This window comes from Pelecanus crispus, chromosome 1 (assembly GCF_030463565.1).
Source record: "Pelecanus crispus isolate bPelCri1 chromosome 1, bPelCri1.pri, whole genome shotgun sequence".
Lineage (NCBI taxonomy): Eukaryota > Metazoa > Chordata > Aves > Pelecaniformes > Pelecanidae > Pelecanus > Pelecanus crispus.
The window spans coordinates 38,031,472-38,049,892 of NC_134643.1; the positions used below are offsets into that span (position 1 = coordinate 38,031,472).

The following is an 18,421-nucleotide window of genomic DNA, read 5'->3' on the forward strand; positions in this document are numbered from 1 at the left end:
GTGGCAGCAAGCATTTTGTTTGTGACATAACTGGAAGTTATTAAGTAAAATACTGTGTTTCTGCTATAAACAAGTGTATGTATTTCTTTCAAGTTAGCAGAGCTGTCTGGGAAGAAATGGTGAATGCTTGTTGGTGTGGTCTTCTGGCTGCTTTATCCCTCCTACTTGATGCAAGGTATTTGGTCTTTCATTTCTCTTGATTTTTTCAAAGATGACATTCCCGTATTTTGAACTGATTTTTGATACTGATCAGGTTGACAGTTGTATGAGAGAGCACTGTTCATGGCACCTGAGCAGACAGGTTTGTGGGTTAGTGATGGCTAGACTGAGTGAGGATCTGTTCAGAGTAAACAACACAAAAGTCTCCAGAAGTCTAGCGTCAATCTTTAATGTATTTTAATATAGAACAATTAATTACATTTTCAAAGGCTTGCGTTTAAACTATTTAAATTATTTTTATTCCTTTTTACTTTGAATGTTTCAACACATTGAAGTGATTCTACCCATGTCCTGATTACTGTTGGTAAGAGACTAAATAATGTCTCAGTACTTGTTAGTACTATGCAGTCTTTGAAGTGAAAAAGCTGTTTACTAGGTGATAACTTTGGTAACTTAATTGTCTCTTTGAAAGAGTCTTCTGTTATCAAACACCATTTTGTGAAATTAGAAATATCTCCTCAGAGTCTCCTTTGCCAAGTCATTCAGAACTAAAGACCAAGTTTATAGGAAATGTTTCCGAAGAATTTTGCTGATTGGTTACGCTTGCTCTTCAGAATTTCTAGTGTTGACAGGTTTAATGTATACGTTCTCATTGCTTTCGGTTTTGGTTAGCTGCCTGCTTCTGTGCTGTGGATTATTTCTTACTAAACAATGTGTACTCTTTCAGCACTGATGAAGCTGCCACTGAAAATATTCTAAAAGCAGAATTGACCATGGCTGCACTTTGTGGAAGACTGGGTCTTGTAACATCAAGAGATGCCTTTATCACTGCCATTTGCAAAGGATCCCTGCCTCCTCACTATGCCCTTACTGTATTAAACAGCACAACTGCAGCTCTGTCCAGCAAATGTAAGTATATAGGTGTTCCTTAATTTTGTTTCCATATTGTCCAATAAACCCAAATTTTCTCAGGATGTGATTGCAAAGATACGGTACTGTAGTATTTGGCTATCCTAAATTATGTTAGAATCCTCAGACAGGATCTAGATCGCCTGCTCTCCAGAACTAGTTAGTCTTGCAGCATCTCCTGGGTATCATTCTAGTCAACCTAAAACTTCTGAATGCTTAGCATATGTCAGAAGTTCATATTCTAAGGAGATCTGTCTATCATACTAAAGATCTGTTAGGATATGTAATTAAGGCATTCCAATACTGAAAAGGTCTCTGGGCAACTCAGATACTTAAGAGTTGTCTAGAACATCCCACATTTGTGGTACTACAGTCTTTTCTACAGTTGTCTAGTGATGGTAGTACTTACTGCGTCAGTGGAAGAACTTAAGTTCTGGGCTCTGTTCAGCTTACAAGAAGTTGAATTAATGCTTCCCACATCCTGAGAGAATGTTTTAATTCATGGGATATGCCAGTTGAGGATGTACTCTGTTCCTAAATGAATTACTATGTACTGAGAAATGCAACTACCTGGAGAATATGCGGATGGATCTAATATGAGAGCTCTTAATATAAAACAAAAATACCTTAGTCTGGGAACAAGGACCAGCACCTTTACTCCAGCTCACAAGCTAAGTGTATTATTAGATTGTAAGACTGTGAAGCAGTATGCATGACTGAGCTACACTTATCTCAATGAAATGAAGCAGTGAACGTAAGTTACTTTATATAGGTTAGTCTTCTTTTTACAGGTGAGTTATAAAATGGGTGTGCTGAAGACCTGTATTGGAAAAACATCACAACATAGCATTTATGACACCTTCATTTTCTGAGTGTACTAGCACAATGGTAGCACATGGTAATACCATTTACACACAATTACCATAGATAACTGAGTTGAGACATAGTCTAATGCTCGTATCTTAACGCAGATATTTTGGTCTCGACATAAAAAGTGTTAATGTATTGCAAGCAATATCTCATAGTTAGTGAGAGGGAGTAATTACTGGTTCCTTTAACCCTGTTAGGCAATGACATAATAATCTAAATATAACTAAAGGTCTCAAAGTGAGCTACCTTAAAGCTAGTACTGTGAAAAAATTCTCTGGAGTGTGTTTGCCGGTAGGTGGTTGTTACTACAAGTAAGTACTGGATTTTAAATTTAGATTTTTTTTCTTTTCATTTTTCCTTTAGCATATTCCATTCAGGGACAGAATGTTCAAATGATCAGTCCCTCAAGCGAGTCTCATCAGCAAGTTGTAGCAGTAGGGCAACCCTTAGCCCTTCAGCCACAGGGAACAGTAATGGTAAGTACAACTTGTAAGTGATCCCATCCTGCTTAACTGCTCCTTTCTGCATCTCAATGTGTCTCAAAAATAGACAACAGATAAACAGCATTCTTACAAATAATGGTTATCTGAAATATTATCCTAAGATTTTAATACGGAACAGCGCTGGACAGCAAAGTTCTCTAACTGTAAAGAAGACTTAGTCCTGTTTTTTATCTGACTCTTAGCTCAGCAGCTCCCATCCATTCCATTTGAAAAACCCTAGGTCTCAGCTCTGTTCCGTACCTGTGTGTGAAGGTTCACTTATGTGGTTGGTTTTTTTTTTTTTAAGATAGACTGATTTTGTGGAGAAGCTACATTTAAAGCTGGAGTACGTGAACTTGTGTCTTTGTTAATAATGTGAAACTGGGAGGGGAGAGGGCAGTGATGAAATCATATTCAACCCCAGCAAGATAAGACTGAGAGAAGGAGAGACACTGAACTTCTCTAAAGATACATTGCATCAGTGCAAACAAAATATAATCTTTAAGCTATTTAGTAAAAAATTGCAAGTTTCCTAGAAACACTATTATTGTAGAATAATAAAAATTGTGTGGTTGGTTGTTTTGGTTTTTTTTAGCTGACTTCAAAAAATATCCAGTGTATGAGGACGTTACTCAACTTAGCTCACTGCCACGGAGCCGTTCTTGGTACATCGTGGCAACTTGTCCTGGCTACTCTTCAGGTATAATAGGAAATATTTATGCCTTGCTTTTATGCCTTGCCTTTTTGCCCTAACTTGGTTTTAAGTTTTTATGTGACCAATAGAAGAAGCTTTAATTCTACTCATGGTGTACTTTGAATTGCCTTGAGTAAGTACTGTAGCATTTCCCTTGAATTCTCTTTGGCTGGAGGGCTGCTGGCTAGCTCGAGTACAATGTTAGTTTCCCCTCTGCCTGAAAAGGCTTTTCTGCTGAAAATGATTGGTTTGTATTTCAGCATCTCGTGTGGATTCTGGGACTGAAGCCTGGTGTTGGGGGTGCATTAAAGCCTGGAAGAGCTGTAGAAGGGCCCAGCACAGTAAGCATCATTTTGCAGTTAATGATTATGCAGTATTTTCTATTGCAATCTCTAAGACACATTTCTGTCTCTCTTTAAGGTTCTGACTACAGCAGTTATGACTGATCTGCCAGTTATATCCAACATACTTTCAAGGCTTTTTGAAAGCTCACAGTAAGAAACCTTATCTTATAATTAAAATACTGTGTGTATATCAAACTTGGCAGTGTTTTGATAGCTTTTATTTTTCAGGTACCTTGATGATGTGTCTTTACATCATTTAATAAATGCCCTTTGCTCCTTGTCTCTGGAAGCCATGGATATGGCCTATGGAAACAATAAGGTATAAAATGAGTTCTTTATTTTCTTTTTAGATGTTTTTGTGAAACAGGCAGAAGACTTGCACATTTATCCTTTAAGCTAACTATTTCTAATATTAAGATAGTAATACATTTGATACTCTAGAGTAAAAAATAAATTATGAACCGGAGAATGTGTTGTTTATAATGGTTCATACGGTTACTAAATTCTCTGAACATTCCCCTTTTGTTCCTGTTATGTTTTTTGTTAAGGAATGTTATGTGTTTCCATTAATCAGATTGTGGGTGGATAAAACTTTAAAAGCCCTTGTAATTTCAGAGATTAGGGATTCTGAATAGCACAGTATGTTCTGCAAGGTGCTCATTTTCATTTCCATTTTCTTTTATAATATACTTTAGAAAAAGCCTGACAATTTAGATGTTAAAAAAACCCTGATAATCCATATTTACTTGGGAAAATGATAGTATTCCTGCCAGCCTCAGTAAACAACCTTTAGCCCAGAAATGTTAAAGACCCTGTGACTGAATAAGATTAAGTATATATTCTCCTAGTCATAATCTAATCCCAAGAGGAGAGTTTCTGAAAGTTTTTCCTTGATCTATTACACTAGAGAGGATGATAACAGAAAATATGCTTTATAATATTTGACAATTACAGCAACAGAGAATGAATTAAAATAATCAAGATTTGTGTTTAAAATCAGTTGAAAATGAGAATAAAAATTAATGGAAATGGGAACAGAGAATAATTCCAGCGCAACAGTCATTTTGACTGTATATTAATTAAAAAAAAAATTAAAAGAAGTTTATCACAAATATTTGCATATGTATTTGATGAATGGGAAATTTATCGTATTCCTGCAGGGCATTTATGAAACTGATAGAAGATAAAGCATAAGGGGATTCTTAAATGAAATATTCTGTATTGTTTGTTCATATATAATTTTAACTTTAAAAGGTGTGATGGGAAAAAGGCTATTTTTCTATAAAAATATGTTATAAAACTGGTTGGAGGGAGGACTATGTAAAAATTGGAGTTTTGAAAGGAATATCAGTGCTCTGTTTGTTGTCAAACTTGGAGAAAACAGTAAGAAAAATTATGAAAGAATTCTTCATGGTATGCTGTTGCTACCCCCTTGTGGCTTCTGATGAAATACTGCAGATGCTGTGGAAACTTCCCATCCGTGCTGCCTAAGCTGTTGTGACCGTATTCACAGCCTATGAAACACAGTACTTCAATGAGATTAGTTGCACCTCAATTTATAAATTATAATGTAGCAAAAGGCTCTGACATTATCTGAGTTACCTCAAAGTCATGTGTTTAAATTCCATTTTATTAAGGAACCATCGCTTTTTGCTGTTGCTAAATTACTGGAAACCGGACTAGTTAACATGCACAGGATTGAGATTCTTTGGAGACCTCTGACCGGTCATCTTCTGGAGGTAGCTAATTGCTTTTATCAATTGTACTAGAACTTAGTTTGTATTAATAAAGATCTTGTGGAAATGTATTTTTAAAGTGTCATTTTTTTAAAAAAAAGTCTAAATTGTATTTACATGTTTTGGTTTATGCACTGTTTTTGCAACTTGCATGCATCACAATTTGAATTTAAAAGTGAATTTATATATTTAAATTCCAATATTTTAATATCGCTTGACTTTGTCTTTATGGTGCTGTCAGTCTTTATACATTTTAAACATGGCAGTGTTTAAAATGATCAATTTATTATACTTTATATGTGTGTTATAATTAAGGTAACACAAACAGGTTTCACTTTGGATTCGTGTAGTACAAATATCTAGGAAGCTTTTAAGATATGTTTTTGTGTCCTTACCAGATAGATTGAAGCCATTAAATTTACTAACAAAGGGTTTGTTTCTTTTAAAAATGTTTAAGCTAACATTTTGAATAGTCTCTTTAAGAGAATACTGTACAAATATAAAAATAAGTGTCATAATCCTATTTCAATTTCTTAAGTATTTTAACTTCAACATGAAAAATATGCTCCATCAAGGAAAAAAAAACTTTAAAGTTTCAACTTTAATTTGAAACTAAAAAAGGTGACAACCTTATTTGTGGAGATGATCTCCACATAATCTTTTATCTAGGAGAAGAAATTTGGATACTTAAGGTTTGAAAGACTTAAAGCACAGGCATCTCTTTCTCTTGTCTTTTTTTTCCCCTCCAAGACAATAAGGTTCACCATCCACATCTTGAGACTGTGTTTTCATCTAGTAAGCAGTCTGTTTCAGTCTGTTATCCATTGTGGGTATTTGCTGCTGTTTTGTAGGAAACACACAGTCTATCTCAATTTCTTTTAAAGTACTCTTATTTCCTTTTAAACCTAAGTCGTCGAGGTACAGTAAGGAAGGAGAAAACACCAGCTGCAAATTTAGTTAAATACAACCCGAGGGAAGAATTTGTTCCTTGTCTCTGGAACTGATTATCTGGTCAGATTCAGAGCATCATAAAGTAGTTCAAATGCTCTCTTTTTTCATATAAGGTAACAAAAATACAAGTAATTCAGGAGAGTAGCTATTTCTTGTCTGCATTTTTTAACATTAGGCTAGCTCTTCTGCGTTGTCCTCCTTTTCAGTTTGGCTAGTGGCTGAAAAGGGAATGGTCCACCGACAAAAGCCATCAGCCTTCCTTATGATCCTGCCCTGGACTTTGATTATGGATTCTCACACCATCCTGCGCTAGGGCTGGAAGGGTGGATGGAGATAATTATGTAGAGGTCAATGAAACTGTAGACTTAGCTTCTTTCTTTGAGGGTAATGTATCAGATATGGGAGTACAGTTCATACCAGGTATCTATGCAATGGATTTGCACAATGTTTTTATTTTTTTCTGTTCTAAAAAAGGCAATTAGCAAAACTATCAGGTTTACATAATTAGGAGACAAAGAAATGAAGACTTATTTGAAACTTAAGCTTGAAATAGTGTTCACTGTTGTTTTGTTAAGTTTTTGAAATAATGGAGTATAAGGCTTATTTTATATTCACTGTGTAGTTACTTTTTGTATTTGAGAATACAGAAGCGCACACACTTTCTGTGTTGGCTACTGTCATGCTTCCTCACTTGATTATGTTAAGCAGTGTGTGAAAGGTGAAACTTTGAGTTTTATAGTAGCTTAAGGCTAAGTTAAACCTGAGAGTTTCAGGCATTCATTGAACAGTTGTTTGGTGCTTTTTAATCAATCATTATCTGAAGTAACAGTTAGTATATTCATTTTGGAAAGTGTATTGGCTTGAACGGCTGTGGTTTTCATTATGTTTCCTTCTATGTCTTTCACTGCTTCCTGTTGCTTCCCTATTCAGAAGGTATGTCTGTCCAAAAGACAAAAAATTTTTACTATTAAACCTAATTTTATTATCTAGACATTTATTGTGTTGTTGTAAAAAAAAATTGTAATATTGTATGTAAATTCTAATATAATTAAAATACCAATTTTTTTTTATATATTACATATATTCAAATCTTGGTTAAATAAAAGTGACTTTAAACAAAACATTGCTGTGTTTTCAGGTCTGTCAGCATCCAAACTCCAGAATGAGAGAATGGGGAGCAGAAGCTCTAACTTCTCTCATTAAAGCAGGACTGACATTCAGCCATGATCCTCCATTATCTCAAAATCAGGTAAAGTAAGCTTAAGAGCAGCTGCTTTCCTCCTTTTCTGGAACTTGAAATGAACATGAAATCAAAATCTTCCCTAGAGGAAGCTTTCTACAGTTCAATGAACAGGAGGTATTCATAAAGCAACTTTACTATTGAGTTTATAAAGCCTACAGCTGTAACATTCAGATGTAACTATTGAAAATCACCTCATGCATTCTAATGAACTACACTCATTCCTTTTTCAAATGCATAACAAAGGGTGGTGATGCTTGCATATTACGTCCATTTGTTAGAACAAATTATGGATCACCCTCATGAGTGCAAAACAATTCCAGAATGTTTAGAAATATGTATGTGATGTGGTGGCAGGTAAAAAATATATTGCCTAACCTTCTAAATCACAGCTATTCAATCTGTTATTAATATAACATACTAATATTTTTACTGCAGTTCAGTGGATAGTTTTTTCAAGGTCTCTTTAGTAGGAAGCTGAGTCTAGCCCTGCTGGGTGAGTGTAAAGTTGCATGATGGTTTTTATGCAACTGTGACAGCATGCTGTAGCTGCTTCCTCAGGGACCTGGAGAACAGGTTGGGGGGGCGGGGGGAAGAAAAACAAAGAATGTAGATTTCCTGCTGAGATTCTTCATAAACAGTTTTTTAGAAAGGCCAATCTGACTCTGAATTTGAGCATTTAACGAATGAGTTACTGAATTTATTTAATGAATCTTCAGTTGGTACTGTATGTTTTCACTTATTATAGATAAAAATAATTAAGGATCAGTTAAATTTTAGCATCCTTAATATGCTTTATTGTTTAATTCTAGAGACTGCAGTTGCTTTTATTGAATCCACTAAAGGAACTGTCAAACATTAGTCATCCTGATATCAGGATCAAGCAGTTGGAGTGTGTGCTACAGATTTTGCAAAGTCAGGGTGACAGCTTAGGACCTGGTTGGCCATTGGTGCTTGGAGTCATGGGGGCAATCCGAAGTGACCAGGGGTAAGTGATGGAAATAAAACTTTAAAATCATGTACAAGAACAGTAGAAAGAATTCTGCTTTTATTTTCTTACTTTAATAACCTCTTTGATAATAGCCATAATTTTCATTGTCAGGTTTAGCTTATGAACGATTTTACTCAAGAAAAATACAGTTTTTAATTTTTCCTGTAGCACACTCTTATTTTACTGAATTAATCTTTCAGAAGACCAGAGTATTGTTCCACTCTACCCTCTCCTGTGTTCAGCATGCAGTATACACTGAGGAGTACTCCTTGTGCCAATTCATGTGATCTTAACCATTTGCTGGACGCATCTCTAGTGTTTGCAGATAATTCTGTATGATTTAGCTGTTGCTCACAGTTCCTCTGTTGTTTCTTTTTCTTTTTAAATCTTTGGGTAGTCTCTAGTGTGTGTCGTCATCTGAATGCACTCTCTTTTTGTTGAAACCTTCCTCCCTAAATGGCTGCTGGTAGCACAAGGATGGAAGATTATTTACTTGCTGTGGGTGAATCCTTTGACTGACTAATGCAACTGGCACTGTTGCCAACAGAGGGGGAATGTTACTGGACTGGTCATCTTGCCCACAAGGGAAAGTGAGAGGTGAAGTTGCAAGTTTTTTTTAAATGAGCAGTGAAATGAACATCTGGCCATGGAACTGTAAGCACCAAGAACTATACCCACACACTTAGACCATATTATTCCTTCTTTGGTGCTAGTCAAGACTAGCACCAGGATAGGTCAGCAAATAACTGTGGTATCAGAAGAATTCACCTTGGCGTATCTCTCCTTTCACCCCACCTAAGCTTCTATCTTCTCGCCATATGAAGAACTCCTAAAGCCCCTTCAAATGCTTGAAGGATTTTGCTCTTGTACCAGTATTGCTTGCTCTGGTAGTACTCACCAAAATCCCCAAGGATGTTGGCATTCTTGGTTGTGAGCATCCTCTTTTTGGTAACAATGCTTCCTTTGATACCTGCTGTTTCCATGCTTGGTGCAGTGTGTTCTGTGGTTCCTACATGCCTTTTGATTTTTCACTGTAGGTGTTGATGGATGAGAACCAACACAGATTCCTTCTCAAGGCAGTCTACAGATCCTTTTACATCTCAAACCCATACCTCACTGGCAGATATCTCAAGATGTTACTAAGATCTTGTGTTATATCTTAGCCTCCTCCTACAAAGCTTATAGAATAATCTACTTCAACTACATAGCACTGTTTGCCCACATCATGTCAACTACAGTAGGAAAAAAAAAAATGAAGCAAGCCTCCTTTTTCTTGGGAAACAACTGAATTTCTTGCCTCACTTGTAGCTGAGAGCACCAGATGCAGGCACTGTTCTCATACTTTAAATATAAACTTATTGACCATGAGACCTTCTTCACAAGTGTCTTCCCTCTGGTCAGTGACTATCTTGGATTCCAGGACAGAAATCCATTTACCTTCCAGCAGAACTTCTTGCCAGGCTGCTATAAATACAGAAGATGCTATTTTGAGAGCCAGTGATACTTTGGTCACTTCTTGATTGTCCGGTACTAGCCTGCCAAACAAAAGGAAGTCTGTCTTTGAAGAATTTTTCAATGGGATGCCCCTGTTTATTTTAAGGATAGGCAAAGTCCTATATGATCTTAAGTTTTCGAGCTAAGCTTAAGTTTCTTGTGTTTATATTTACCTTTTTGGTGACCACCTATAACATTAAGGACAATTTCACATTTTTAAGAGCCATATTGCTGTTGCCACTTGCATGAAGGACTTTGGAACCTTTCTCCAAACACATAGTAGTGTGGGACATTAACTGGGAAATGAACTGTTTTGAATTTGTTCTAGCAGCCTTGCATTTGAAGATTAGAAAGAGAGGTTACTTTCCCATTAACTCAGCTCTTCAAAATGAGTAGTGTAACTCTACTTTAATTTCCTGCCTCCTTCCCTTCTCTCTTAGAGTCCTTGAAGGTCACGTACCTCTGGAACTTTGTAGTGGAGAGGGAACTGCAGCAGTTTTGTGTGTGTTTCACTTTATGGACTCCTGTAATGAATATGGGGGAAAGTAGTGTGTGAGCATTTCCTCCATGAGTATAGCAATGGTAAATCCTTTGCTCTTAGTGGTAGGATGAATGTCTCTCTGCGGTATGCACCATATTAGAGAAATATTGGTTATACCGCTGTTGGCCATGTGAAGTTTCTTGTACGTTCCTCTGGCTTCCATATCATGTTGGCTGTTAAGATACTGTAGAAATGGCCCACCTATAATTTTAATTCTGAATTAATTGAAAAAAAATTATTTTATTTAGGATTCTGAAATATGTAACTGACATATCTTTATTCTGAATTTTTTCCTGGGATATATATTCTGAAGGACACTAAGTTTCTGCATTACAAACCTTTGGAATTTTTTCTTTTGTACATTAAATATTAAGCATTAAAAAAAAAAAACCCTATAGTGAAATTTAAATGCAGCTTCCCTATTTTGTATTATCTACACTCCACCACTCCTTTTGATTCCTTCATTTTGTTTCTCACTGAACAAGGTTTTAGTTATAGATGACCTTGCTGCTTCTGAGAGCTCCTTCTCACAAGCCTTTTCCATACTACATTTTTATTTTATGTTTGTATTCAGAATTTAATTCTGATGGCAAAGTATTTATTAGAGATCTATTTAATGGCAGATATTTTGAAAAGATTTTGTCTAACATAATATAGTACTGAAGCAAAGTAAGACTGCCATTATGTTAGCATGCATGTTGCCTAATAAATAAAAATACAGTTTGCCCACCTGTTTGGCATACTTTAAGTAATTTATAACTGCTGATACAAGAAATTGTTCAGAACAGCTTACACTGGAAGATTATCATGCTCAAACTTAAGCTTTGTTTTGTCCGTTGTGGCTTTTTTAGAATGTTTTAGCTGACACATTTGAAAAGAACCTTCTAGTTGAAACATTTAAAATGTTGCAAATTCATCTCAAAAACATTAGATTTTTTTTTCTTTTTTTTTAATAATGCTATCTCCTGAGGTATTGAATTCAAAACATTCCTGTGCTCTTGAAGAAATTTGAAATGAGTGTGTGTGTGTGTGTTTTGTTTTTGTCTTGTTTTTTTTAAGAGAGTCCTTAATACGGACTGCATTCCAGTGTCTTCAGTTGGTTGTGACAGACTTTCTTCCAACAATGCCATGTACTTGTCTACAGATAGTTGTTGAAGTTGCAGGAAGCTTTGGACTTCACAATCAAGAGCTAAATATTAGCTTAACTTCAATTGGTTTGTTGGTGAGTTTTATATTAACCTACAGTGATGCTGCTTCTGCCTTTCACTTTATTTTTTTTTTCTTTTTTTTTTTTAATGAAAATTAGTCTGTAGTCAATTCTGCAAATGAAAGCCAAAACCTATTTTTTTGAGTTCTTACTGAACTCCTATGCTGTCATTTGGAATCATATGTAAATTGAGTGAGCACAATTTATCTTTAATCTGCATGACTCCAGGGTTAGGTAAAGAAATAGTATTGTGTTGTAACCATGTTCATCAGCATCTTATTTTTAATACGTTATTTCCCTTTCTAGTACTGCATGTATAACTGGAGCCTAAAAGCTGAGGCTAAGAAAAATACTTTCTGCGCCTTGCAGTATTTATGTGCTGGTCTTCTTCCATCAGTGTAGGGAAGTTAATATCTTGATGTACTTTGCAAAATACTTTTAAATGTTGAAAATGAGAAATAATTTTTTTAATGATCATTAAGAGCATCACAATATTTTTATTGTACAATAGCATATGTCTTATTTATTTTGTAGTGGAATATTTCGGATTATTTTTTCCAAAGAGGTGAAATAATTGAAAAGGAGCTAAACAAAGAAGAAGCAGTGTTGCAGAAACAAGCAGAAGAAAAAGGGGTGATGCTGAATAGACCTTTTCATCCTGCACCACCATTTGACTGTCTTTGGTTATGCCTATATGCCAAACTTGGAGAACTGTGTGTGGATCCCCGACCTGCAGTTAGAAAGAGTGCTGGGCAGACATTGTTTTCTACTATTGGTGCTCATGGAACTTTATTGCAACATTCAACGTGGCACACAGTAATATGGAAGGTATGATGTGTAAGCTTCCACTGAAGGTTTTTTTAAAAATTGCATTCATGTTTTGGTAACCATTGACATGCTATTTTAATATCAGTTAAATAGCCTATTAAGACTTTTTAAAGATAAGATACGGTATCAGAAGTTTGATATTGTCTTTTGGGTTTTGGGTTTTTTTCATGCTTTCTTTTCTCTGGCCCTTAAAGATTCTTATGAAATGTAGTTTTTATATCTTGACCATTTCTTTCTTACTCAGGAGTTGTATAAAAAGGCTGCTCCCTTCCTACGAAGATGAATGACTCCTTTGTGCAAAAATACGGTGATGTTTGAGGGTCATGCAATTGGATTGATCTGATATTAGATCGAGCTTTACTTTGCACTCTGTTTTGGTGCTGTTATTTGAGATGATCTGTCAAATGCCCTGTTCTAGATCACAGTCATGTTGGTTGTGCCTTATGGAAAAAGTTAGGCTGTAGTTGAGTGTTGCCTGTTGTATGTGTGAGACATCTGAGATCCATTGGTTTTAGCCTTCTGTTTGTGTTAACACTGTTCTCAGTGTTTTTGATCCCTTCTCAGGTGAACATCAGTTGGCTAATTCTTACTCTTAGCTGTTGCAGAGACTGCAGAGAATAAAGGAATTCTCAAGGTGACAGAGTGACAGAAAGGAAAAAATATTTTTTTTTGTTGTTTTACCATGAATACAACTATGTTATTTGAAAAGTTGCTTTTTTCCTCTTCTTCTGACTGTTACAGGTTTTATTTCACCTGTTGGATAGAGTTCGAGAATCTTCTACCACAGCTGACAAAGAGAAGATTGAATCAGGAGGAGGCAACATTCTCATCCATCATTCAAGGGATACAGCTGAGAAACAGTGGGCTGAGACATGGGTATTAACACTGGCTGGAGTTGCAAGAATATTTAACACCAGGAGATACTTACTGCAGCCTTTAGGTAAAATTTATAGTTTAAAGTTATTGAAAGATACAGTAATAAACTTTCTGCTTTTCTATATTTTTTCAGTTAAAGTATTGGGCAAGAATCTTAGCTTAAAAGTGTGTTCTGTTGTCTCTTACCTCAAATGTGATGAAAATTATGGAGTTTTTAATTCATGCTCCTTAGAGCCAAAAATTCTAAGTATCATTTTCATCTTCCGTATCACAGTCCTTGAGATTAAATCTCACTAGTCACAATTCTGGGTGCCAAATAGCTTTAATTTATAGTAGCCTGATAACAATAATACTTTTTCTGTTCTTTTGGTTGTCAGAACATATTTTTCCTCTTGCTTTTCTAAGGTTATGCAACTCTTGCCTAGAACTCTTCTGTGGCATCAGTGTGTCAAGTTTAACAGTGCTCTTACAATGTAAAGAGAACTCAGTTGTAAAGTCAGTGAAGTATATAGCTTAGAAAAGAAGAAAGGGATTTTTTTTAATGGAAAGATTGGACTTAGTATGACGTGAAAGATGTTGAGATTACCCACCGTTTCAAGTGATTCTTTTTTCTCCCCTGATGATACTCCTCCACTGTTTGTCTTGTACAGAGATGTCAGTTTGAGTTGCTTTACTGTTGTCCCTAATGCAGCTAACTGAAGTGAATTCCCCTTTTCATCTCCTTAAGATCTTACTTTTCCCATTTTGAAGTTTTTTATTTTTCCTCTATAACTCCTTGGTATCTTTCTTTCTTTCTCTTCCTTTTTCTCAGGCTCTGATTTTTCCTTATTTCTTTTTTGCTTTCTCCTTATAGAAATTAAACATTAGGTCATTTACCAAGCTGTTGTAAAATACAAAATATGACTACACACAATTGAACAATGTAAATATATTGAACTAGATAATGTAATTCAGCATTCATGCCTGTTTTGTACAGGAAAAAATTGTTTTGTTTCAGTTTAGGCTTCTAAACAGATATATTCTGATACAATTTCAAAACAGCTTTCTTTTCTAGTTTGGTTAACTAGAATTACTTAAATACGCTACTTCCAAAATAAAAATGTGATATAAAGAATGTATAGTTTGCAAAGAAAATTCCCCATTACATTAATATACTGTCACTGTCCAATAGTATGCAATTAATATATAAAACTAGAAATAAGTTGTGTTTTATTTCATTTTGGTTATTTGTGGTACAGATATCAACATATTAATAGCTATCAAGAGTATTGGTTGTTTGCAGAAACGTAGTAGATTTTAAACTATACTAAACTTGAATTAAAACTGAATAAAAAATTAAAACATTACAGGGCTATTTTAATTATTCAAGCCCAGTAATTAGTAACATAGAAAATTGAAGGTTAATGCTAAATTTAATGAAAAACTCAAACTCCTAAAATGAAATCTTTCTCCACAGTACAATTATCAGAGCATTTTAAAATCAATTCTTTATACATGCATGTATAGATTATATATACAGATTTGACCTTTAGACTATAGATTTGACCCTTAATTCCCGGTGTGTGCTTAACACATTTTGAAATCAACAGGCATCTGGTATGTTTAAGAACAATCTGTTTCACTATCCTGAATAAAGAAACTTATTTTTCTGGTATGGGATGTGGTGTGTGATTTTTTTCGCTAGCAAATTCCACATAAACATTGATAGATTGTTTCATTCTTCATATTTGTGTGTTTCTCTGTCACATTCATTCCTTCTGGTTACTATCTGAACTGATATATTCTGAAAGTCATTCAAGCCATCGCCTAACCTCATGAAATTTCTCTGTATTAGAGTAACAAGTACATGAACTGCCCTTTAGAGACAGGGTGGGTGGGAAGGGGAATAGGAAGCCAGTTCCGAGTTGATTTTTTTCTCTCTCTTTTTTTTTTTTTTTTAAATAGGAGACTTTTCCCAAGCCTGGGATGTTCTTCTTGATCACATCCAATCAGCAGCACTCAGCAAAAATAATGAAGTTTCCTTGGCTGCTCTGAAAAGCTTCCAGGAGATCTTACAAATTGTTTCTCCTGTCCGAGACTCAGAGAAGCCTGACACACCACCTGCTATCAATGTTTCTGTACCTGTGGTGGTAGGGACAACAACTGCCACTAGTCTTGGCAGATCATTCATGAGAACTGACTCCATAGGAGAAAGAATAGGAAGATACAATGGATCTGAACCACCTGTAATAACAGATGAGATTGAAGATTTGAATCTTTGGTGGGCAGCCTGGAACAGCTGGTATAGGATTGGTTCAGAAAGTACAAGGCCTCCAATTACTTGTGATAAATTGACTTTCATTCCCAGCCAGCCTTTTCTTACAGCTTTAATTCAAATATTCCCAGCTCTTTACCAACACATCAAAACTGGTTTCAGCATGGATGATCTCCAAAAGCTGGGTGTCATTTTGCACGGTGCTGTTTCAGTTCCAATCAGTTCTGATGCTTCCCCTTTCATCCTTCCATCTTACACTGAAGCAGTTTTGACAAGTTTACAGGAAGCAGTGCTTACAGCTTTAGATGTTTTGCAAAAGGTAATAATGTGACTTCAAATGCGTGGTGAAAGGTAAACTACACAGTGTCTCAATTCTTCTTCTCAAAACTATAGCATGGTGACTTAAACATGAATTTTTAAATTATTTGTAATTGCACAGTGTACTGTATTAGAACAATCAGATCTCCATTCCTGGTGCAACCCAGGTGCTCTGCATTGAAAGGAATGGTGTAATCTTTATGAAATGCACTTTTGCGTGATTGTAGAAATACCTTAAGTGTGATGCTGTGTTTGCAGCCATTTACTTGTCTATCTAATAGTACAGTATTGTACTGTTATGAGGCTCTGTACACAGAACTGGGGGAATAGTTCCCCAAACAGTATTCCTTATGTTGCCCAGGTGCTGCCATAAACAACGTCTAGAATAGTGATCGTGAGAACTTTGAGTTCATGCAAAACAAAATATAAAAAGGTATGTGACAGAGCACCTACCTTCTTGCCTCTTGTTAATCAGTTGTTTAAGGAAAATGCCGCATCTCTGCTGAAGAAATTCTTACTATAGAACTCATCCTCAAAGTGCACGTTTCATGCAAGTGAATCTGTAAACAACAAATTAGGGTGCGCTTTTTCTGGATAGTTAAGAAAAGAGGTATTGCTTCTTTCTGGAGTTGTGAAACATCATCTTGCAAAATACACTGTTCATTCAGAAAACTTATTTATTCAAAAGAAGCAAAGTTGATAATGAATGAGATCATGCATTTATATTAAGCACTGCTTTAGAAAAAAACCAAAACCCCAAACCTCCCAAAAAACCTACTTGGGAAATGCCAGAAGTAAAACTACCCATGTGACCTGACTTCATTCCCTTTGGGCTTTCATGTTACAACTGCTTTGCTTAACTATGTGGTCATATCTTCCCCCCGCCAGGCAGGATCCGGCCTCATTTAGGTGACAGAACACATGGTGCCTACTGAATGATCAGCAGTTCAGCATCTTGTCTTGGTTTCTTTTTGCTTAGTGTGGGTTAACTTACCTCATACATAAACCCCACAAGCAAGGCAGAATCGTTATCTTGCAGTCATTCTTTTAGTGTATGAGCTTAGTAGATATTCATTAATGTATTTTGAGAACAGAGGTATAAGATTAGAAGCTGGTATTAAATCTCAGTTTTGTATGTGGGGATATAAATAACATGAAGTTTTAACACCAATCATATCCACTAAATTTTCATCCTTTTCCAGTCAGGCTTGGCCCTTTTGTAGCCTTCCCTTGCCAGCAGCTCAGCCCTGCCCAAGTCCTGTTTTCCCCACTAATCACTCCATCTATTCATCTCAGATTTTTCTGTTTCTTTGCCTGTCTCCTTATCCAGATGTTCTTAGCTCCCAAAGTCTGCAGGCATCAGCACTTTTTAAAGAAGGAGTTACCAGAGTTTTTAATGTAAGGAAAAACTGCACATTTTTTTATACGCTTGTTCTTGTCAAGATTTTAAACTGATTTAGTTGAATTTTTCTTAAACAATAACAAAAGCAATAACTCCCTATGAGAAACAGAGACATCACCCCTTCCCCTCTCCTGGTCGAAATGGTTAGTGTGGCAGTTACCAGCCTTTGCAAATACAGACTTACATAGGAAGTCTTAGGTACCTCAATTTATACAGTACCTCCCACGCCATCTATAGTTATATTACTAACAGAACAGCACTAAAATCACTAAAAAAATAAGTTAAAGTATATTTGGACATAGTAAGTTCTGTGAAGTCACATGATTGCTCCTCTTGGCTATATAGCACAGTGCAATTCACATGATAAGGCAGCCAGCCAGTGCTGATGTGGAGCAAAGGCCATCTGTCAGATGGTTTCAGTGGAGGCCACAGTATCTTCTTCCTCTGTTGAAATGAATTAATACTCTCAGGAGCACACACAGAAGCTAGTGGAACAGTTAAAGAAGAGTATGTAAATACTCGCCACCTTTTTTTAAACAGAATGTTTCTTATATGTTTGCATTGGGGGATCAGATGAAGTCTTGTTCTTTGCTGATACAGGAAGATTTGGGTCAGTTCTGATTTTCTAAGTAGTTCTGGAACAACCTTGTAATTGGAATAGCATGAAAAAACCCTGACATCTTTAAGACTGAGCCTCTAGTTTAATAAAGAGATTTTATGTGATTGCACTAGCAAAGGCCATTGCAGCTCAAGAACATAGGACTGGAAGGGAACCTTGGTTCTCCTTTCAGACTTCCGTGTGTTGAGCCCATTTTACACCCTTTGTTTTGTTCTTAGGTTTAGGTTTTTTTCTTATTCCTCATTAGAACTTGTTTGCTAGTCTTTCACTGCTGTAGTGTAAGTGCCTGCTTCATCACTGTAGCTCAGCTAAAGTCTGTACTCAAGCCCAAATTCTTTGTTTTCACCGCCTCCCTACGTTGGACTCTGGGTCAACTCTACAGTGAGCCAGTTGGCTCATCAGACAGAGGAACACAGATACATACTTGGGGATCAGATACATTTGAATTCTGCCTCTGCAGGCGGTATGGATGCAAACCTCTTGAGCTATGAGTATGGTATACTGAT

At 35.9% G+C, this 18,421-nt stretch overlaps 1 protein-coding gene across 7 annotated transcripts in view; it reads left to right on the plus strand.

Annotated features, from left to right (window-relative positions):
- The window catches only part of MON2 (MON2 regulator of endosome-to-Golgi trafficking), a 117,455-nt gene that overhangs the window by 36,057 nt on the left and 62,977 nt on the right, over positions 1–18,421 (plus strand). For 6 of the 7 annotated variants that reach the window (XM_075704619.1, XM_075704629.1, XM_075704639.1 and 3 more), the window contains 14 exons: positions 94–175; positions 887–1,068; positions 2,302–2,414; positions 3,016–3,120; positions 3,375–3,455; positions 3,535–3,608; positions 3,687–3,777; positions 5,096–5,197; positions 7,284–7,394; positions 8,198–8,373; positions 11,471–11,633; positions 12,153–12,446; positions 13,188–13,386; positions 15,267–15,895. In XM_075704619.1, coding sequence (XP_075560734.1) covers positions 94–175; positions 887–1,068; positions 2,302–2,414; positions 3,016–3,120; positions 3,375–3,455; positions 3,535–3,608; positions 3,687–3,777; positions 5,096–5,197; positions 7,284–7,394; positions 8,198–8,373; positions 11,471–11,633; positions 12,153–12,446; positions 13,188–13,386; positions 15,267–15,895 — 2,402 coding nt within the window. Of the gene's footprint in view, positions 1–93; positions 176–886; positions 1,069–2,299; positions 2,415–3,015; positions 3,121–3,374; positions 3,456–3,534; positions 3,609–3,686; positions 3,778–5,095; positions 5,198–7,283; positions 7,395–8,197; positions 8,374–11,470; positions 11,634–12,152; positions 12,447–13,187; positions 13,387–15,266; positions 15,896–18,421 lie in introns of all 7 variants that reach the window. The other variant, XM_075704655.1, reaches the window with a different exon arrangement.